The 23,384-nt window shown below is 36.1% G+C and overlaps 1 protein-coding gene across 1 annotated transcript in view; it reads right to left on the bottom strand.

Moving 5' to 3' along the window:
- Positions 1 to 2,425: 2,425 nt before the first annotated feature.
- The window catches only part of IL1RAPL2 (interleukin 1 receptor accessory protein like 2), a 561,274-nt gene continuing 540,315 nt past the window's right edge, over positions 2,426 to 23,384 (bottom strand). Inside the window, exons 9-11 of the mRNA XM_065900231.1 lie at positions 20,618 to 20,761; positions 15,066 to 15,236; positions 2,426 to 3,123 (exon numbers count right to left, since the gene is read on the bottom strand). Coding sequence (XP_065756303.1) covers positions 2,426 to 3,123; positions 15,066 to 15,236; positions 20,618 to 20,761 — 1,013 coding nt within the window. The remainder of the gene's footprint in view (positions 3,124 to 15,065; positions 15,237 to 20,617; positions 20,762 to 23,384) is intronic.

The raw sequence follows: 23,384 nt of genomic DNA, 5'->3' as shown, positions 1-23,384 counted from the left end.
GTTGTTATGAATGTATGGGAACTAGTTACATCAGTATTTTTCTAAATTTCCAAAATCCATTTCAGTGAAAAACTGAGAAGAAAAATTTTTCCCACTGTGAAAGCAACTGGAAGAATGCATCATGTTCTAGACTAAATACTTATTATGCCCATATGGGCTATATCTTTTTTAAAAATCTCAGATGAAAATTGAATTTTGAATTGCCATCTAGAAATACATTTTTATAGATAGTGTACACATTGGTTCCTGAAAATGGTAGAAAAAGGTTTCTTGTCAAGTTCCCCAACACAAGTGTGAATGCTCTGTTTTTGACTACCTACTAGTAGTGAAAGGACACATTGTGGCCAGCCAACTCAAATTGCTACCCACGTTTAATCATTGTAAATAAAGGAAGCAGAGAGACCCATGTTATATTTTCAGAACTGGCATGCTCAATACAGAACTATTAGTTTAAAAATACCACTGAACATTCTATTTGAATTAATCTAGACTTCTGTGAAAAACAAACTAATAAAAAGTACAATTGGTCACTTAAACATGTACTACTCATTTCATGCAGGTTATTAACTTAGTAATTACACATATCACTAAAGAACAATGAGAGTAAATACAACTTTGTAACACTTGGAAAACAGTTCAGAATCGATAAATTTCCATTTTGAAATACCTAAAGTTTCTACAGAAGCAAAATCACTTTTCTCAGTGGAAAAAAAATACATCTATGAAACACCTATGTGTTGGACAGTACTTTTTAAAGGAGCAACTAATTGTCCCACTGTGAAATGAACATGTATCACTGCTAAGGTTTCACATACTGTTGGTGCATAATGCATTTTATGAGCAGCTGGATATAGAAAAGCAGCAGAAAAACAAATACTTTGAACAAAATCCATGGATTATAGGGAATCAGTCATGTAAAGAGGTTGAAAGAAATAAAACATGTTACCTAATGTTCTCTTACACATTTGAGTTTCACAATTACAAGGACTGGGAAAATTCTTAATTTTTACACACTGTACATTTGTACTTGTTTATATTTGCCCCAAAACATGACTTAAGAACCATATACAAAATGCCAGAATGAAACTCAATTAACAATTGACCCCCCACAGGAATCTTTGTGGAGAGCACACCAAAATTAATCGGAAAGAACATAAAGTAGTAATTCACAATAAATATTAGAATAGGGGCACATTCCTTTCAGCAAATTCATAATATTTTAGATATTCACAGGAATTTTCTGATATGGTACAGTCACAGTCACAATGTGAGGATAGAGAAGTTTAGTCTATAAAATATACTTATTGAAGCATCAGGAATAGAGATACTTCTGAAGGAGCCTTGCACACATGGCCAAGCAGATATTGTGTATGTACAGAATAGTCTGTTTCACAACTACATTTCAGATGAGAATCACTGCAATTGCTGCTCTAACACTAGTAAACTTGAATCATTTAGTACGTCATCTGTGAATATTGTTGTTTCATTTCTTTTCTACTGCTGACTCTTGCAGTCAATATTTATTTAAATTCAAACTCCAACGATGTTGAAATAAAAGTAGGAAGATGTGAGCATCTTCATATAAAGCTTATAATAGCAGGTCAAGAGATCATTTGGAAAAAATCCAAATCTGAATTTTTTAGCAAGCAATAAAATGCATAACTTAAATTGTGTTTTCAAATGTGTAAAACTTTGTTAGTAGGCTAAAATGCCATAAGATTTGTTTAACACCATCCTAAAAGAACAGCCTATTCATTTGCTTAAGAAATGCACATTGTTTATCTACCTACCAGTTTGCCTACAGAAGATGTGCTTCCCTAATAAAACTAAAAACTCTCATTATGAGCTGTTGATTTAGTACACAGAAGTTGTCCATTATGTTGAAGAAGTTCTAAACGTTTCAATCAGATTTTTTCTTAACTGATCTTCCTCTACAAACAATCTTCCACTTGGGATGCCTCAACACTTCTTTCTTGATAATTCCTGATTTTTGGTTACTCTATAGAAGTTCTCTTTTCCCCTTAAAACTTAGTTCAGAAATTTCAAATTCAGTTAAAGTCTTTAAAATTCCTGCTTTCAAATAACACGTAAATACTGAAATATTCATAAATATTAACTTACCTACCAAACTTGCAGTCTAAGTGGTATCATAAAACCTACTCTATAGAATAGAATTTAATATTGTTTTCTTTTAAGGAAGAAATCAAAACTGTACATTGGAACAACGTACTATACTACAAAAGCAGGTCCTTCTATCCCCCCACTACTCTGGAAATGTAAAAAAAAAATTAGATACAAAAGTGATTTCTGTGCCTTTTTCTTTGAACACCTTTTCAGCACCTCAATGTTATTAGGTGTACTTTTTGCTTGGTATAGCAGAAAATTTTATGCTCACATAGCTGTTCAGAAGACTTCAGATTTTCCGCTACCAAATATCACTGGTGAAGCTAAGCTCTTTGGATGATAAAGGTAGCAGGGAACTGTTCCTATGAAATTCCTGGGTATCTTTCAGGGCATTATTAAGGGGTAGCTGTCCATTGAGTAGTGTCAGAGGCAGGTTACAATAGGTGTGGTGGTTGCCTAAGGAAGGTACTGGCAAGGTGGTGGTTGGCATCTCGTGTTTATAACCTCTGCAACAGTGCCTCATTTGCATCGAATCTGAATGGTGGAAATCTGGGAGGTCAGCTTGAGATGACACCAGAGAGGCCGAGGTACTGGTCATGGCAATAGATGGTATAGGCTGGAGTTCTCCAAAAAGTCCTTGTTCTGCGGAGTCCAGAACATGACACCGAGAAAGCATTTCTTTTTTCCTGATGGGCATTTCATATACTAAGTGCTTCCAAAACTTAGAATTTAATTTGCTGCTCTTGGGTCCCTTCCACTTGATCAAGGACAGAAGTTTGATGCTGCGCTTTAGTGATTCCACTTCCTGGCAATTCACCTTCCCCTTTAATTCTGTACATTCAATCAAAATCACTTTGATTTCTCCACTGACTAGCATGTTATGGAGTCTACTTTCCAATTCGAAAACACTCCATCCTCGTCTGAGAATATAGTCTGGAGTTAGCACAATAATAAGTCTTCTGCTTTGCTCAACACATCTTGTGAGATCTTCAATGTAGGCTACAAATCACAGAAAGAGAGAAAAAGTAAAACAAAGACATTTCCAGTCTTTAAAGCATTAGGTTTGCACCCTAGTATAGCAAAGATCCAGTCTTTCACTAAGGTACATCACATTTTCTTTTCTTGTATTGCACACTCAGAAGGCTCATTGCCTTAAAAATAAAAATGAAAAAAAATCTTCTAATACTTTTCTTTCCCCTCATCATTACTTACAGTGTTCTGTTAGCTATATAAACTCTGACTTCTTAAGAGCTTAGGTGTAGTTCAGTTATTTTTATTTACTTAATCATTTAATTCAAGGCAGGCTTCAAGGCTAGTACTCTTACGTGAACAAGCAATCAGAGGGTTGATGAAAAGAGAAATGGAACCTTTTAATGAAGGTCACTGTATTTATGGGTTTGGTTTGCTTTTCCCCCAGTTTCCAACTACTAAACAAGTAGGGGGTCTATGTATATATAATATATATATATAATATATATATATAAATATATAAATGCTTCAAAGATAATGTGATAGAGATAGTGGAAAATCTCTTCTACAATCCTAGCTTGTTTCTCAGAATACCTTCTGTTCTTTGCAACCTTACATTCTCCATTTTACCCTTCAAACCTGGAGGTAGGGAAGTGGGGTGTGTGTGTGTGTGTGTGTGTGTGTGTGTGTGTGTGTGTGCCCATGAGTTTAATTTGAACCAGCTGCTCTTTGTTCAGAGGAGGAGTGAGGGGTGGAGTCAGAGGTGGGGGATGGTGTGGAAAGAAGAGTAAAGGGGGAGGAGTCTATCAACTGAGAAGTCTTTGCTCTACTTTGTGGAACAATTCTGAAAGTGAGGTGAACAAGTTATGTCCTTTTCCTAGTAGAAAAACACTCAACGAACTCTAGATTTGTTTATCCCATGGAATAATCCTTTTGCAACCGTGCTTCCCAAAGTCTTATCCTCCAAAAAGGGAAACACACACATGTGTTAACAAATGGAGACTTGGACACAGGTGCTGCAACAGAGAGCTGTCTTTACTAAGCAGAGCACAAGGCCTTGTCTAATGTACAGTGCCCTCTAGCAGAAGCAGTGCTTACAGAAGCATAGCAACATTTGTCACTGCAAATCTGCCCAAGGTTACAGACTGCTTTCAAGGAGTCACGTCCAGTACACAGTGAGGGGCCACCAAACAGCCCAGTACAAGCCATTTGAAAAGAGAAACTTATTTTACAGATGCATATTTTACAGATGATCTCTCTTTTCCAGGGTTTTATTTCTACCATTTGGCAGCAAGAACACTTTCACAAGTGAAAAAGAGCAAATTTTCTATACACCCTACAGATAAACAAAAATCTTTTTGAGAGATACACAGAGAATTGCCCATTTAACAATTTGTTGTTACTGCTGTTTTGGTTTTTACTTAATACATTTCAGGACTTTCTCATGCAGTAGTTACAGAGACTGTATCTGAGGGAATAAGGCAACTTCTAAGTGGGGAGGGAACCCATTAAGAATTTTATGCATTTTCTTTTAGAGATCACGTTTTCAAGGAAAAAAAATCAGCATTGAAATCTGCAAAAAATAAAAATGAAAACAAAAAAACAAACAAAAATACCACACAAGTAGCAATGGGGAAGTTATCACTCTGTAATTGTCATTTAGAGAACTGGTGAAACAGAATGGAAGGAAAGGTAGAAAGTTTCAATAGAGTGGAAAAATATTATCCCAATGTATCAACAGCTCTGACTCTTCATTTTCTTCCTTTCTTTCTGCTCCCAAAAAGAAAGAAGTTATGTGGGAAGCTTCATCATTAGAAGTTGGATCTGTAAGATACAGTAAAATAAACTATCATGCATCTTTCCCATTATTCTTTTCACCTTTCCTCCAAACAAAACGAAACAAAACCAAACCCCAAACTTATACATGGTATAAGTGCAGGAGTCCATGAAAACACAGTTTTACCAGGTTATGTATGAGTTAATTGTTATTTTTACAGAAGAATTCCTTACCAAATGATTTACTGAGGAATTATTCCAAGTAGCATTCTTCCCTCATTAATTGTAGCTTTACATTTAATTTTTAAAAATTGATCTGTACAAACCTTGGCAGGAGCACATTTGTCACAGAAACTATACCTCTATGAACAACACTGTTTCTATGTGTTGGGATGTAGTTTATTTTTAAAATATACTTTTAAAAACAAAAGGTATAGCTATACATATCTCTATCCATTTCAAGAAAATTACAACTCAAGCGTTCAGTCATAAGAGAAACTATATACATACACACTAATGATTTGACTGGGAAGTCATAGGCTTTGGCTTTATTATCCTCTTTCTCGATTGGGGAAGGGAACAGGGTACAACATTTTTCCGCATTAATATTGTTCTCCCCCTTCACCATTCTATTACACTTTGCCATTTGACAGCTAAGCAGAATGCAAAATTTAGGGTTTGGGGGGCTTCTTAGAGATTCATTAAACATAATTTTCACTTGCCCCCAGAAGGAATGCCTGTCAGGACGGATCCCACTACACTCAGCTGCACAGGGTGTGGGTGTTGAAGGGAACCTTGGAAAGAGGGAGTGGTCCCTGTCTCCTGCATACTACACTGGCTGTGCTTATCCTGGCAAAGCCTAGTGGAGAGTTGAGGCAACCATCCAGATAATTCCGGCTGAAAACCTGCTCTGGAAGAAAAAAAGGTCTGAATTATCCTGGTTTGCCCTATATATACATTAATCATATGCACTGGAGTCAGTCAGTCAGTACATCTAAATTTTCCCTGGGTAGACACAGCCCAAGTGTCCCAAAGAAAACATGAGCCATTTTCTTGGGCCCTGAATTTCGTGTTCCATTTCACTTGGTGAAAAACCAAGTGGAAGTTTTCAGATGTGAAGCCCACATTTCACTTCTTGGGATGGTGATCAGTGGCTGGGCAGCAACCTCAATGTTTGAAAGCAGCTGGGGAGGTGCCGCTAAGAGCTGCCTGGCTCTCAGGAAAAGAAGGAGAGACTGTGCCCTAGCTTCCATATTCTGGCTTGTTCTCTCTGTTTTTCTATGTTTTTTTTCTTATTCTCACCCCCTTTGCTCCTCTTTCTTTCTCCATTTCTTTTTTTTTTCTTTTCCTGTGCTGTCTCTCTTGTCCTTTTACCTCCCTCTTTGCTTTCTTTCTCACTTTTTTCTCCTTTCCCTTGTCTTACTCTCCCTTCCTCTTTTGCCTATCTCCCTTTGCCCCCTTTCTCCCTCCCTTCCTAAATCTTTTCTTTCTGTCTCTTTATCTTTGGGAAGAAACAAGGACCTAGATATCATGAAAAGTATAAATAAATTAGCAAGGGACCCAACAGGTAGAGTTAATATTTTTTACTTGCTAATCTTTAGCCGGGCAGTCGTTGCTGGCTCCTACACAGCAAGTGCCCCAAATAATTTTCCCCTTACCCTGGGGTTGCATGTCTGTATCCAATGACTGTGAATTGGAGCCTGATCCATTAGGACCATGTCCTGTTTTTGTATGGCCTGTGAGCTAAGAATGATTTTTTAAAACATTTTTAAAGGGTTGTAAAAGAAATAAAGAATATGATGCAACAGAGACCATATATAACCTACAAAGCCTAAAATATTTATTCTCTGGACCTTTACAGAGAAAGGTTGCCACCCCTGAATTAGAGACCAATCAGGATGTTTAGGTTTGGAAAAGTTCCAAATAAACTAAGCAGAAACAGTCATCAAGTTAAGGCATTGCTGGTCCATAGCTAGTGTAGTCCATGACAGGCAGTGGTGTTTGTCATGGTAGGGCTGTGGTTTTGTGGGAGACATGTTAGAAAACTTCAGAAACCGTTTTAAAAGTTTCTTACCACGAAGAGATAATAAAGAAATGTTTTTTAAAAAAATCCCTAAATCCACAGCACATAAGAATACTCACTAAATCTTGCCCTGACTTGTTCAGGCAAATTTAGCAACTGAGTAGCAGGAATCCCTTAAAAGACTCTTTTTTTCCACATAAAAATATAAAGTATCCCTTAAATGAAAGGTCATTATTTCTTTGCAGATTTTAGTTTGAAGTAACTTACGATGACAGAAAAAACTAAAGAGGGTTGTGTCTGACAGCATTCTGTTTCTTTAAACAAGGCTATGAAACCACACTAGATTATCAGCCATGAAACAAAGCTATTACACTTAACCTATTTGTGATCTTCACAATTTTGTAAAAAAACAAACAAACAAAAAAACCAGACAGTTGTATAAACCAAAATTCCAGTGTATTTAGAAAAATAGAATTCAGTCTACAAAAGTGACTTGAAAACAGGACACATTAACAAAGCAAAATGTAAACTGAAGGAAGAAATAAAAGGACAAAATAGAAGCAGAAAGAATATAATGGCAGCCCCAAGAAATTGCTTCTAATGGGGTGTATATTCTTTCCCAAAAGAACTCAGTACTCTTAAATGTCAGGCTTTGAATCTACTGCAGATGTAGGCAGAAGGACAAGGGGAAAACACTCTCATTCATGAATTTCTATGTGCTCTTGCTACTGCCTACTAACCATATGATTTATCAAACTAATCAATTAGCTACTTATAAATTATCTTTGTGTTGACACTTCCACTTATGTCAGGATCATTATTAGGGGCAGATAGCAAGAGGGAAGACATATGGGAACATATGTATATGTATAGCTGATTCACTTTGTTGTAAAGCAGAAACTAACACACCATTGTAAAGCAATTATACCCCAATAAAGATGTTAAAAAAAAAAAAAAATAAAATAAATAAATAAATAAAAGACAAATGCTTAGTCTGTAAACAAAAGCATAATTTATTACTTTGCCAGGTTCAAATAATAGAATCTTGGTAGGCTTATATTCACAGCTATGTACAACCAATATCATTTAAACAGACAAATCATTAGGGTGAGATAGGATGCATTAAAACTGAATAATACGCCACCAATTTTAGTGAATATTAGTTAATTGATAGCTATAAATGGTGATATTTATTAAACCTATGGGTTAATATGTCAATACTTAAAATCAAGACATTTTCTGACAGTGATTGATCTACTCCTATGACTGGTGAGGAAAAACCAGCAAAAATAATACAGGTTTCACATGTATCAAAAAAAGTGTATTACTCAGCACTAAATATTTGGTAAAAAATTATTAGACCTCTGGTATAAATAGAGGCATACAGTGAGGTACTTTATAATGTAGTCTTACTGAAAATACTACCTGCATGTAAAATAACGATACTTAATACTAACCTATTGAAAGAGATACAGGTTGACAACTTCACTCTTTGTCTTGGCCAACGTTGCTAAAGCTTTTGGGTCTTGCTTCTGTATCTGGCAGATGTAAGAATCTGTGTTGTCTGCCACAGATATTGAGGGTACAAAATTTTTTATTTAGTCAGGTGTGTGTGAGGGGAGTAGGGGGCTTTCTAAACAGTGTGTGATATTACTTGCCCTATAAAAACCTTCCCTGGCCCCTCCTCTAAGTCCTTGGCTTGATAATTCATAGTTTACTGGGCTAAATTTTTTGGCAGGAGTTTTGTTTTCTATTGACTAGTGTAAGTGTTCTAACTGATTCTGATTAAAAAGTTGATCAACATTAACATGGATTTGTTGAGTCCTTGCGAGTGCAGGGAAACACAATTTATTTACAGTTTTGAGTTTGGAGGCTGTATTTCTGGTAATGAATCCTTTACTTTTGCTATAGCATTTCACCAGTGGATGAACAGGGAAGCATGACGGTGGGCAGAATTTACTCTGGAATGTTGTCCACATCTCTAAATTCTTTCTCTTCCCTCTTTACCTCTTCACTGAGAATAGAGGTAAGTAATAGAACACATTCAGAGAATACTAAAAGAAAGAAAATGCGGAGAGTAGCAAACAAAGAGAGTCTGCAAAATGTTCTTCCCCTCCTCTTTTCCTCCTTAAACTCATGCCCTAAAAATTTGTAGATATAACTAATTCTAATCAGTGCAATCTTGATAAATATGGAACAAGACAACTTGCTCCTTATATAGTCTTTTCTGTGGTTCCTTTGGTACTTAAGACAATTTTATCCTGGTCTTCTACTCTTTTTTTAAGGTGTCTATTCTTTGTGCTATCCAAAAAGTAGATTTCCTAATTGAAATTCTACACAGTGGATTCTTCCTTTACCTCAAACTTTGATAAGAAACCTCAGTCCATTGACCGCAGTATTTTGCTGGGCATATTGGATACAGTTCCCTCTCTCCTGACTAACATGAAGGGGATGGTGGGCTTATCTAATTTTATTCCATGTGAATAAATTGTACACAATGTGTTAAATTTCCATGCCTGTGCATGTCACCCCTGCCTCACACTTTTTAGGTCACAGACGTCAGATTGCCTGGAAAAGGAATTTATTACTCCCCAAGGACAATTTCCTTGAATGGTATCCAATATGTCCAGCTATTAGAGGAACTATTGGCAATGAGTAGCTACAGATCCATGTACAAAAATGTTTTTTGCATGCCTCACTTCATAAGTGACTAGGGATCATGTGACACCAGATGTATTCTCTAGTCATTTGTCATTTCAGTGTCAGCACAATCATATGGCCATTAAAGAACTGAAGATTAGAATAGGGAGGAAGGTCTAGCACATGCAAGAATGTAATCAGACATTATAATTTTCCCTTAAATTACTGAAAGAGTCCTAGGATTCTTGAGTGAGAGAAACTAATAGAAATTTGAGCATGAAAACAAATGGAAAGACAATTTGATATTTGAGGCCAAATTCATAAATATAATTTAAATAGACATGGCTGATCAGCCATACGCACGATAATATCTTTCACTCACTAGTGTCTTTCTCTGGTGCAATAATGCAGGAAGAACTCACACAGAGATCCCCATAGTCTTCCTATGATTAGAAGAGGAAACTGAGCTAAAAGACTTGAAAAGATTTTTTTCTCTTTAATGTGCACTTAATCATCTATAGATTTTTCTAAAACTTCAGCCAGAACTAGCTCAATTTATAATTGTTAATCAGTATTGCACATGCACTTTTAAGCACCTTGCTTGCTTTCTCTTAAGGGCAAACAAAAGCTATAGGATTGGGTTGTTTCTACTTTTAGTCTTGGAGTACTATTCTCTCCATCTGACCAGTTGATTAACTTTTATATTTTTATGCTTTTAAATCTCTGCAGAAACACTGAGATAAGATGGGCTCAAAAGCCTAAATGGTACTCATCCAAAAATGTCCCCAATCTCAGGATCTCAACTGCACAGCTGGGTTCTGTTGGTCACATGTCAGCTTCAGAGCACATCTGTTCATTCCTAAAGGATCCACTAGGCCCTATGAACACAATGTGCTCTGTGTAGAATACTTTACACCACAAAACCCAGCAGCTGCATGGGTGAGAAAATCTCTACTTCTCAAGTTTGTGTCTCTAGGCAGTTTGAGTAGGGTGTTTTCTCTCTGGCTTTCTTTTGGTTGCCTGTCACTCCTGACATTCAGATGCCTGTTGGCAACAAAGTTGCTTTTGCTATTCTACTACAGATGTTTCTAGCCTGGGAAGAGACAGACCAAACTTTTACTGGAAAGTAGAAATTCTTGCCACATTCAGGCACCAAACCTGAGAAAACATAAGGAAGATCCTGGCCACAGGCTCAAGAATGGAAAGGTAGGTCACTGCCAGGAAAATAATGTCCAGATCTGAAGACTTTTAGTTTTAGCATTTAGGAAAAATGTTTGTGTCAAATCCTCCCACCTGTGCTGTTCCATGATGGTCAAATGACACTTCTCTAGTAGGACATGCGAGAAGGGTACAGTTACCTATACCTCACCTTGGAGAGTGACATCTTTATATTGAAGCTTTCTGTGAACTCACGGTCATGCGTGCATTGGTGTCAGGGGGAGGAAGAAGGGTGGGGGACACCCATTCATGTACTTCTGAAACTGTATACATTAGAAATATTTGTGTGTTGATGAGGTTGAGTTGGAATACCACGAGAGTGGTACAAATGAAACTGAAGATACATCAAAAATGAAGGCATTAAACATGAATGGGTTTATGTCATAGACTTCATTAGTTTGATTCATAGAAAATTATTGTTGTAGGTCAAGAATGATATTATGAAGTCTGCTTTTACAATTCTCAAAGGCCTCATTGCTAGTTTTTAGAGGAAGGAGCAGTCTTGGGTCAACATGTTTTAAATGAGATGTGAGGGACAAACATAGCTTATAATATTGTAACTACTTCCCCCCCCGCAGGAATGTGTCTATATTTATATAGCATAGCCTGTTAAATCTGTACCAATGGCTGCAACTACAGACCACAGAACCTTCTTTAATAACACACATACACCAAGTCCAAAATGTTCTACTCTGTCATTCATGTGTAAATCAAGTATATTATTCATATACTTCATCGACTTCCTGAATGCGTGCTAAAAATGCCAAGGAAAAACTCGTTAATCGTGACATGGTGACTGCTCAGCCAGCTCTGAAATGTTGATGGAAAAGAAAAATGGTCAAAGGGCCTTTTTAAGAACCTTTGCAGGTTACACTCGCAAATCGGAATTCAGAGAACATGAATTTCCTCATTCAGGAAAGAAGGATTAAAATCAAACACCCTCCAGTGGTTGCATCTAAAAACTGCATAGTTGTCCCAAATGGCTTAGTTGTAAAAGGAGTCTTCCTGTGTACCACTGAGTACCCAGGATCCAAGTCCCTGCTCAGTCTAATTGTTGTACAACCTCAAAAACACTAAAATGATCTTCTATGGACTATAAAAATCTCTCTTCTCCCTAATAACATCATCTTGGGTATTTTTATTTTGAGTTCTTTAAATGTCAGGGTATATGAGGTGACAACCTTCTATTATCTCTTATGTAGCATGTTATAGTCCTCAACTAAAATCTTGTAGTTTTGTGCTAGGAAATATGGCTTGTGTAAGCCTCATACCCCACGGTCAAGGAGGACATTCAGGCCTGTCTGTGATACATCAAAACAACTAATCAATTTCAATCAATTTAGCCAATCAACTAGCTGACTCAATGAGGTATAAAATAGTCTACCACCTGTTTGGCTAAATTGACACAGCAGGTTGATTCAATTCATCTGTCATCATCAAAATAGACTATCTGAGAGAACTAAGAGAACACAGTTTGGGGATGCATCTCTCTCACTCTCATGCTCTCTGGGTCTCACTCTCACCCATGCACAATAGCTGCTTCTTTATATAATAAGCAAGTGTCATCTACTGAGTCTCAGGTAAAGTGACTCGCCTGTGTTCCATGTTGCCCCTATTTCCTTTTCTGATGTGCACAATGTTGAAGCATTGTTTTCCAGGTCAGAAGAAAAGTAATCAAATTTGATGTGTTCGGACATGAAGGGTGACATTTTTAAGTCACTTGGGTTGATAAAGACTGTCTATTGTGGTGCCAACAATTTTGTAATGCAATAAGGCAGAAATTGAATCCATATTGAATCCTACTGAAGGTGACTTGACATAGAGTATAAATTCCACTTTGGTAATGATATTACTTTAATACAATTTAGTACACTATCACTCTAAAAATCGATGTTGCAGAATTTTGATAGTTAACAAGATGCTCTTGGCAAAAATGCAAAAAGTACATAGGAATCTAAGGAATTAAACCAAAAAATAGTAAAGGGATATTTTTGATATTTCATTAATGATTGATCGACCTCTTGTAGATATTCTTTCTAATATCTGAAAAAATAAAAGTAGTATACACATTAAGACTGAAACTATTCCTACTAATTACATGCTTTTTCTTTCAGCAGAAAGCTCCTTGTTTAGATTTCATATTCACTTTGTTAAAAAAAATGCCTTTCAGATACTGTCATGCAAAAATTAACATTTTTACTTATTTCATTCTTATTATTTCTTCTTGTCTTAAACCAATACTATTAAAACAAAATCAACAAGCATCTATGAAGCGTCTACTGAGTTCAGGTATTTTGGTAGATGGTAACAGGTGTATGAAGATGAATGAGAGACAGTACTTGCCCTCATGGAGCTTATAGTTTTGCTGAGAAGATAAGACAAATAGCTGGAACACTACATTAAAAAAAGAAAATAATACAAAATATCACAGGAGTAAGGGGTACAAAATTTATAGTCAAACAAGTGAATATACACCACATACTCTAGGGCTAGAGAAATTATTATGGACTTTTCACAGAGGCAGTGTTATGGAGAGTATAAATAGGATTTGTAAAGGTGTAGGAGGCTAACGTGAACAAAAGTGTCACACCAGACTGTAGCAGTGTTTAGCTAAGGGTTAATGGATTTTATCCTATAAGAAATGGTGAAGAATTTAAGGTTGTTGAATAGGGGAGAGACATGATCAAGGAGGTATACATATTAGTGGGACTAGATGCGTAAGAGGAAAAATAGAGAAGGCAGAGAGTAATCAACATTCAGGAATGAGGTGATTAGGGCCTATACTAGAATGGTGGAAGTGGTAATGGAAAAGATGCAATGGGCACTGGATTTGGGAGAGAGATACAAAAGAATCAAAAATGACTCTGAGGTATCTGCATGTTCCTTGGGGCTCAATCAATGTAGAAGTGGTATTTAAAGTCATGAAAATACAGGAAATTACAGAAAGAAGCGAGGAGAGGACCATGGGAAGAAATTTGGGGAAATATTACATTTGTAGAAAGTAATATACCAGAAAATATTGTCTGGTTTCTTTCTATGCATGTGTAAGTGTGCATACTCATGTGCAAACCCAAACATATACAGAAACGTATGCACACTGAAAAAAGAGATGAACAACAAAAACTCAGTTGTTTCAATTTGTTTCCTGTCAGTTTAGTGACCACGGTAGACTTCTGATAATCTGAATAAAAGTTATTGAGGAATAAATAGAGTGATCTACGGGAGTGAGAACCGGAATCAAACAGATATAGGTTCTTATTCCATCTCTACCATTTGCCAGCTGACTGGTCTTGGACTTCTTTCAGGCCTTATTTCCTCATCTGTAAGATGAAGATAACAGTACCTGCTCTTTCTCCACATAGGGTTATTGTAAAGATGAAAAGAAATAATGTATGTGAAAATAATGTATGTGAAAATATTCTATATACTGTGAAGTACTAAATATATAAGCTTTTAAATTTTGTTAGCCCATGTGTATAAATTACCATATTCCGATTTGTGGTCACAGCTTAATCTCCCCCTCTCAAGGATATTAATATAGACATGCAAATGAATTCTAGCACTTTTATGTTCCCTCAATGGCATTTCAAGCTCTTCGAGGGCAGGGACCATATCTTTTCTGTATTTACCTCACACTTTACTGTGTACAGTACTCTGAACAGAAACAGGAAAAAAGTATATATTTTTACTTGAACCTGAATTTATTCTGTAAGCTCATATATAGCTTTCAATATGTAGCATAATTTAAAAGTAGCACTCAAGCCTACATAGTCTAGAACTTCTTAAAAAGAATTTAAATACACAGTAAAGGTGCCATACGCCATGGCCTCACTTTCATTTTTAAGTGGATTTTCTCCTGCAAATCTGGAAATGAGTATTAAAGCATAAATTCAGAGTTATTAGTGACAATGATTGTAGGTATAAGTAGAAGCACAATGACAGAAGACCACATTTGGAACTGAAATGAACTGAAAATCTGAAATGCAAAAAATCTGAAATGCAAAAAGTCTGAAATGCAAAAAATATCTGACTTATACACATTTTTTTAACGATCATTATTTTCTCAGAACACTAAGGCAATATAATAAAGCATACCATTAAAGCACAATTTAAAAACCATACCTAAAATATAAATGAGAGTGCCTTTAAAAAATTTGGATGCTAGAAAGTCAGAACACAGGTATTGGGGAAAATTTTGAATTTAATAAAATCTCCTGTAAGAAAAACTATCTAAATACTTGGCTCTGACATTTGAAGTCTCCACATAACTTAAGTGAAGCCAAACTTTTAAAATACAAAAATTGAAAGTACTTACTTCCACTTGGAATTAGGTCCCTTTCTGGAATGAAGAGTTTATATCCATAGTGTTTTTCTAGCACATCTGGCAGTATTTCAAGAGCAAACTGCTCTTCTTCAGGGTTGTCACATTCCAAAGTATCTTGGTCCACTTTTGTGTAAGAGAGATAGGCATCATATTCCTTGTTGTCTTAGAAACAAAGAAAAACAAAAGGGTTGTATATATCATTAGGTTCTCTTTAAGTACTAAATGTCTATAATCATTAACAGGCTGGAATATGCACTATAATTAGTGACTGTCATTAATAACTGGAAAAAATAAGTTACATGCAATGCTATAAGAAGTCTAGTACATTTCAACATAACTTAGTTATAGTCGTAGGATATGAACTGAAACTGTTAGGCAGTGGGCAACATATAGTGAGGACAGAATAAAAGAGAACTATTATTTGTGACTTTTGGTGTGAATGATCAGCTCAGTGTGTTTGAATGCAGGACTAAATAGACTCATGGATTTGAACTCTTTCTGTGCCAGTTGGCTTGGCTCTGTTACTCGGTCACAGACTATACCTTGTTTGCACAAATATGTGTAAGAGATCCAAGAGGGGCTGGGCCCTAGAGTGTGGAAGATCGAAATAATCCAGCCTCACTCCTGGAGACACTAGTTGTAGCACATGCCATACTTCCAGTTGGTTAGTGTCGTCATCCTCATATACAAAATGCAGTTCATTACCAAATATTAGAGACAGCAGCTGGGTTTTATACAAGTGCATTGCCTGTTATTCTTGTTCAATCCATGGCCAACTAATTTGACACAAGCTACCAAAAGAACCCTTTGTTTCAGAATATACATCCTTCCAATATTGCCAAATTAGGTTTTCCCTTCACACATTTAGTCAGAGGGTTAACTGTGCTTTGAGAATGTATTTTTTCTTCCTTTGCTATATTGGCTCAGAGCCAGTCTCCCCAAAGAGAAAATTCTCTCTCTCTCTCTCTCTCTCTCTCTCTCTCTCTCTCTATATATATATATATATATATATATATATAAATATATATATATATATGCAGTTTTTTCTCAAAGTATTAGTCCCTGCTGGTTTTAGAAGGAACACATTGGAAAAGTTATAGTGGTTTTCAAAATTCCCTTATTTATAGAAAAAAAATTAAAAGTTAATGTAATGAACCTAGACTCATATGGAACTATTAGTATTTTTTAAATCTAGTTACTTGGAAATAATAATTTTAAAAGACCAGCAAACATTTCAGGATTTGTTTCTAAAACACAGAAATATTTTCCATTAAAACAGACCTGATTAGAATATAGCTAAAACTTGACCAAAAGTTAATTTACAAGATGAAGCAGCCAGTCACTTCCCTATACCACTAAAATTTGGTTCTACCTGCTGAAAGAGGAATATGTGATAGGCATATAAAGAGATATAAATACCCTATGGTAGGAGTACGCAGCACCCCCTGACTATCTAGTGATAACTGAGGCAGGATTATATTGTTCTAAGTCTAGTAAGATTCCAGGCTTCACTACCCTCACATGAACAGGACTCTGCTTATTTATATTAAGATGGTGCCTGAAGCCAGGAGGCTTCTCTTTAGCCTGTCCTCTATCTGGAAAAGACTGCTGTGAACCTTGGCTGGGTACTTGATTGCCTAGAAGCAGATGCACATGAAGGACTGCCCTGATAGTTGAGATCACTTGGCTTACAAATGGGGCACATTCTGCTGTTATGCATAAAACGCCACTTGGAAGTGAGGATGTTCATAAGCAATGCTAATGTAAGAACCTCCTGGTAATCCTAGCACCTCTGCCCCTGTTCCAATCAAGCTCAGGATGCACCTGCAGGCCCTTGACTTTCTCCAGCTATAATTACTCACCTGGGACTGAGAGCTGCCGATGATACACAGCTGGAAGAATAAAATAGGCCAAAGGACAAACAGATCCATTTCTATGAGCAGACTGTATTTCATTGTTCTTGATGGATGGTGTTGCTGCCTCAAACTCCATAATGTTAGACTAGACCCTAGTTTCCTCTGACTTTGATAACTCTATGTTACAAACCTCCTGAAATGCAACCACTTATTAATTCATTCAACAGTGATTTGTTGAGCATCTATTATGAGCTAGCCAACTGCAATGACTACCTGACTCTTTCACCCATCTGGCCAGAACTTCTAGACTCCTGCCACATTGCTTGTCCTGACTATGACTATTTGCCCTCCAACCACACCTAATCTCACATATCCCTGGTCCTATCCTTACTTGCTTCACCTATATTCTAATATAGGTGATGCTACAAAGACTTTTTTCCAGAAAATATTGCTATATTTGCATATCCCAAGTCAAGTTATGAGAAAGAAAATGGATGTCTTTGCTATGTGTTAACACCCAACACATCTGGATAACAAATTGTACATAACATTCTAGAAACACATCATTCTTTGGAAAATGGTTGCTTCTGTTTTCAGTCATGTCCCTTTAAGGTGAACTAAAGGTGAAGAGCTTATGGTAGCTGGCCAGAGCAGGAAGAGAGCTCTCAAGCCACCATGTCAGATGTCCCAGAAGGTCTAGGATGCCAGCTAGTGAGCAAGCAGTGATGCAGATGCAACAGTTTTAAAAATGCACTTCAGCTCTATGTAGACAGCCAAGAAAACCTCATGAATAGCCACAGCTGTTGCTCACAAAGAGGAGCAAGATGGATAGAGCAATATCAACAATATGATGCAAATAAAGGTTAACAGCAAGTCCTGAATATTGTTTTAAAACCAAATGGCAATTCAGCAACACCACTTTGCTAGGTGAGGCTAATGAGCATTCCTCTGTGTTAAACCATGCTGACTAAGTTCAACTGAGGAACCAGAAAACAGCACGATGGAGACAAAACGTTATAAGGAAGAAGGCTCGCACAGTGGTCACCATAGGTATGCTGTTACCAATGAAGAGAGAAGTTATGACAAAGGGAACCAAACTCTCTGTGGAAGAATTTTCCTGTTGTCACACTGTCCTTTCCATTTTAAAATCTCATTTTAATCCTGTTCACCATTAGGAAGCCATTCCTGTTTACAATGTAGTTCTTCTGGGGCTCTGCTAAACACAGTGCTAAATCCTTAGCTTCTAAAGTGCAAAGACTGTGTAACTTTGTTGATTATTGTGTCTCCAATGCCTACTATACTACCAGTGTGTGTGTGTGTGTGTGTGTGTGTGTGTGTGTGTGTGTGTGTAGGGTTAATCCAGGTGAAGAATATATGTAAGTATATACATCATTCATAGTGCTTGGCACACAGTAGACACTTAATAAGTATTTAATGACTGCATAATTCAAAGATCAAATAAACGAAGCAATCATTGATGAAATGAAATGAATTATATCAAAAATGTTTAAGAAGTCAGTTTGATAGATTTTATTTTATAAAAAATATGGCATTTTTATAAGAACTTTCAGGAAATGCTACCATAGATATGAATCCAAGAGAAAACATGAACAAAAAGTACATGGGTAAAACTATGGTGTGTCTATGAGATGTCAAAATATTTAAATAAAGAAATGAAAATTCAGTAGGCTATCCAGCTGACATTTGGCATCATGAAACTGGATATTTCTAGAAGGGCTTTAATATTCATTTATTCATCCTCACTACATATCTGCTGACTTTTTAGTATTCTATTCAGCTAGTACAGAGATTGTGTGTTTAAAGTCCAAGTTTCCATGTAGGAATATAAACTATTTTAATTATCCTTCCTGCTGAAAATCCTTGAAGTTCTCCCCCAATTGAATTTTTCCCTAAGATAATTGGTTTGGAACCAATACACACAATTCTCTAACCAAAATGCTCTAGATTACTTGTCATCTTTGGCCACATGGGCCACATTGGAGATATAGATGCAAAATGTCCTATGATATTAGCATGAATTTAATCTTACAAATATGTACTACAACTGATCAGTTAGCCTGGATTATTGGATATGGGTGATGAAAGTAATTATTTCAGATTAACTTCATAAACTATATCACCTCTTGCAGAAAGTATTAACAAATTGCTTGTAATCATGACCTAAAGCAAATGAATCAGAGCAGACTCCCTTTCATGTACTTTCATATAGACAATGCATCTTTAACATTCCCAGTTAGATACTTTAGCCATTTGTTGGCACTTGGGAACCAGTGAATTTTTCCTCAATAGCATATTTCATCTCATTATTTTATGTGTGCAGGTTAAGAAGTCAGATCTTTCAATATTATTGTATACAGAAACTGAAGGTAATTGACTACATTTTCATACATATTGTTGGAGCATGTAATTATCATCGGAACAGGCCCTAATTTCTCATATTGAAGATATATCTAAATAAGGGTCTTTGGTACTTTTAAATAGGCTGCTATAATCATTAGGTAAATACACTGCTTTGATAATAAGCATGCATATGTATTCACCAAACAGCATTTCTCGAATTTACTGTGAAAACATAAAAGTCAATTAAAACACACTCATATCATTGTTCATATAATAGTAACAATAAGACCAAAATCAAAGATTCTTCAAAAATTTTGATGTTACATTCGCCACTCTGCCTTTCTCCTATCACTATAAAAATAAAACAAAATCATAAACTGCTCTCCTTTGAGGATCTCAAAACAAACAAAAGCTCTAACTTTCATTATTCCAATAGAATGAAAATTAAAATTTAAATCTGGCTTTTTAAAGTAATGACTTACAATTGAACTTCTTTTTTATCTTGGCTTACCTAAGGCATTCCATACACATGTTTCCAAGGCTTATAGTAGTTTGTGGGTGAGGACTGTATGCATAAGGAGTGATATGTCATGATTTCTTATTGGTATTGATTGGAAATATGATAATTTGTTGTCTTGAAAAATTAAATCATTTTTGAATGTTCAAAGAAACAAGGCTCAATACAATGTTTTGTTGATATTTCATATATAAGATTTTCAAGGGCCATAAATGGCAAACAGAAGAAAATTATAAGCCACATTCTGAATTTTTTCCATTGAGGTCACCTTTGAGAATTGTGCTACAATCATCCAAAATATATCAGTCCAGATGTACTATGAGCTTTAAAATGAGTATCTCCATAGCTTTTAATATGTTTTTTGAATAATTTGTTTTTTTCAATGCCAGGAAGAGCTAAATATGATCTGTGCCTAAATTTGAATTTTCTGGAAGAAAAAAATGAAATTGATTCTTAATTTCTTTCTTAATAAGGGAAAGGGCTTTGACGGCAATTGTTTGATCTCCTGACCAACTAATATCTCCTTGTTAAACTATTTTTTTGGAAATAAATTTCAAGAAATAAAACTATTTTAAAGAACACCCATATATTCTTTACCCAGGTTCATCTATTAATATTTTCTCCCCTTTGCTGTCTTTCTTGATAGATTAATACCATTTTTTTCTGAACTATTTGAGGGTAAGTTGCATTAGTCATAGCCTTTTAACTCTAAATTTTTCATCATGTATCTCCTAAAAATAGGGATATTCTCTTACCTAATCACAAATTCATGCCTTTTAATTGAATTTGAACAATAAGAGATAGCTTACCATCTGCAGTTTCATCACCTCCAAAATGCTGTCGGTAGAAGAGCATCAATTCAATATTGTAGCATTTGTAGATGACCACGAGCAGTACAAGGAGGAGAAAGATTGCTCCCAGGCCTCCTGCAAGTTCAATTTTGTAGATTAAATCTGGAACAAATAAAATAAACAGGAAAAGGTAATTAAATCAGCAACACTGAGGAACTTCCCATATTTCTAGTCTCTAAGATGTACAACCCATTCTGTTTTTCTTTACAGAAGATTCTTGCTTAATGCAGTAAGTAGACGCGTTCTTGATACATTTGTGTAAATCAATTTCTTGTTAAATTAACTCTCTTCTAAATATTTGAAAAATTTTACTGTTGAAAGTGATGTCTATCTGAAAAAGAATAGTCTCTCCCACTTTGTTTTGAACACATCTAGACCTCACATGTATACTTTTGCTTTAAGTGTACTTCAGGAAACTATTAGAGCTGCCTTTTACTGGGTTCAGGTCCAATATTTTGTTGTTTCTGTTAAATTATCTTTTGGCTTAGCAAGATTACAATCTAATACTTCTTAGGCCACAGGCGCTATTCTTCTACAGGAGAACAGCATCATAAAATTATTCTCAGAATCAAATAAAATCCAATGAGCTTACAGGATTTAACTGTTTCATTTAACCACAGTAGAACATAATCCAATAGAAGGTAGGCAGGGGAAATTAGCTTATCCATTTCCCCTACTTATCTGAATAAATGACTATAATTTGTATGTGATATAATATGCCCAATGGGGCTAAAAGAGAATGAGAAATCTAGGCTAATCACTTGGCCTATTCAGCCAACACCAGGCTACCTGATAGCAGCCTTAGGCTTTTCCAGTGGGGCACCCCTAGAACTCTGAGAGTTGGAACAATTAAATCAACACATAATGGAAGGAGACATAGTATATCCTAGGCCCAGGAAATAGTTACCTACATGTAGCTTAATTAGTGATATTAACAAAATCTAGGGTGTATCATCAAAAGAGGGGATAGCATCATGGAATTTAGAGAAAGGGGAAGTCAGAGAAGAATTTAGAATATGAATTCAGCAATGTCCAGAGGAGAAATGCTGAATCTGGAAGACACTAGACCAGAGATATTTTCCACTGTGTGACAGGGAAATTCACTGGTCTCAACATAATACAGATAAAACTATCTTAAAAATTAGCCAAGCTCCCCTTAATCTAATTCCATAATTACCCAGTGATTCTTTTATTATTAATTCAGCTTACCATGTAACTACAAACTGAAAAAGGGAGTGGCATTTTAGTTTGTACATCAGCTGCTTATGAGTTTGCTTGGCATCAATCAGCCTCCCTGGATGGATCAATTCTGGGGTACTGCCAAAATCAAATTGATGACAATGACAGACTGCCATTCTTGAAGGTCTCTTGACAGTAAAATCATGAGCCTTTCCCTGGAATTGTCCCTTGTCTCTATATAGGCTTATTGCTCAAGATGAATTAGGCTCAGTATAACAATAAGATTAAGAAAAAAGATGAACATATATAATATATACTACAAGTAATGTATATTATAGATAAAATTTTCTACCAGTCTACTATCTATTCTCTAAGTAATCCTTTAGGGCAAGAATTGTTGGTCCAAATTCATCACTGAAGAATCTAACACTCAGTAGTTTAATTCACTTACCCAAAGTCATACACCTAAGAAGTGGCCAAGATGGGACTTGAGCCCAGATATTCTAACTTCATATTTAAGGTTCTTTTTATTACACCACAGTTTTGTAAGCTCCTCTGGAAAGTGACGATGAAATTCCTTCTCCCTCTTCCTCCATAGAACTGTTGGTAATGCTTTTCAAGAACATGTGACCTGCGGTGAATTTTGGATTCTTCCGCCCTTTCAATTCCAAGGAAAGAAGCTAAACTACAATTGCCAGGCAGAATGATAGGACCGAGCAGATCTCAGACAGTTTATTGGAGAGTATTGAAGAATTCTGCAGCTATATCAAGAAGGAACGAGGGGCTCCTTGGAGTCCAGCATATGAAAAGTTTTAGGTTTTTTAGGGAGATAGAGAGTTTGGTATTTTAAAGTAGGTGGAGTAATAGAGAAGATGGTAGTGGCCAGAGACAGCATGGCCAATGAGGAGAGTCACTGAGTAGAAATGTAAGAAATATAAATGTATTATTTTTCAGTAAGGAGAGAGGGAGAAGGATAGAAAAAAGAAGGGAGTGAAGCTGTTGTGAGAGACAAAATATATTAATAAGGAGCATTATGAGGGGCCACATAATGAGTAGGGATAGGAAATTGGAATCTATCTCTGTCATGCCTACTGCAAGAGGTGGTCATTTGGAAAATTAAGCCACAAAATTTCAGGTAAAAATAATCCTACCTCATATTAGCTCTGCCTCCTGCCCTCCCTATAGAAAATGACTCCCCAGGAACCACTGCCTGTCTCTATGTGGGTGGTAAGGCAGGCTTGCTTATGAGACCTCTGTGGGGCTGCAGTATCACAACCTTTGCTTGTTTTCTTACTGTTTTATCAATTATGCATTCTTTTTTTATTCAAAAAAAAAGAATATCAAGTGTCTTTATATTTTTTTAACATCTTTATTGGAGTATAATTGCTTTACAATGGTGTGTTAGTTTCTGCTTTATAACAAAGTGAATCAGCTATACATATACATATACCCCCATATCTCCTCCCTCTTGCATCTCCCTCCTACTCTCCCTATCCTACCCCTCTAGGTCGTCACAAAGCACCTACCTGATCTCCCTGTTCTATGC

Source organism: Phocoena phocoena, chromosome X (assembly GCF_963924675.1).
Source record: "Phocoena phocoena chromosome X, mPhoPho1.1, whole genome shotgun sequence".
NCBI lineage: Eukaryota > Metazoa > Chordata > Mammalia > Artiodactyla > Phocoenidae > Phocoena > Phocoena phocoena.
Note: the sequence above shows the minus strand (reverse complement) of the source record. Positions and strands in the feature narration are given on the sequence as shown.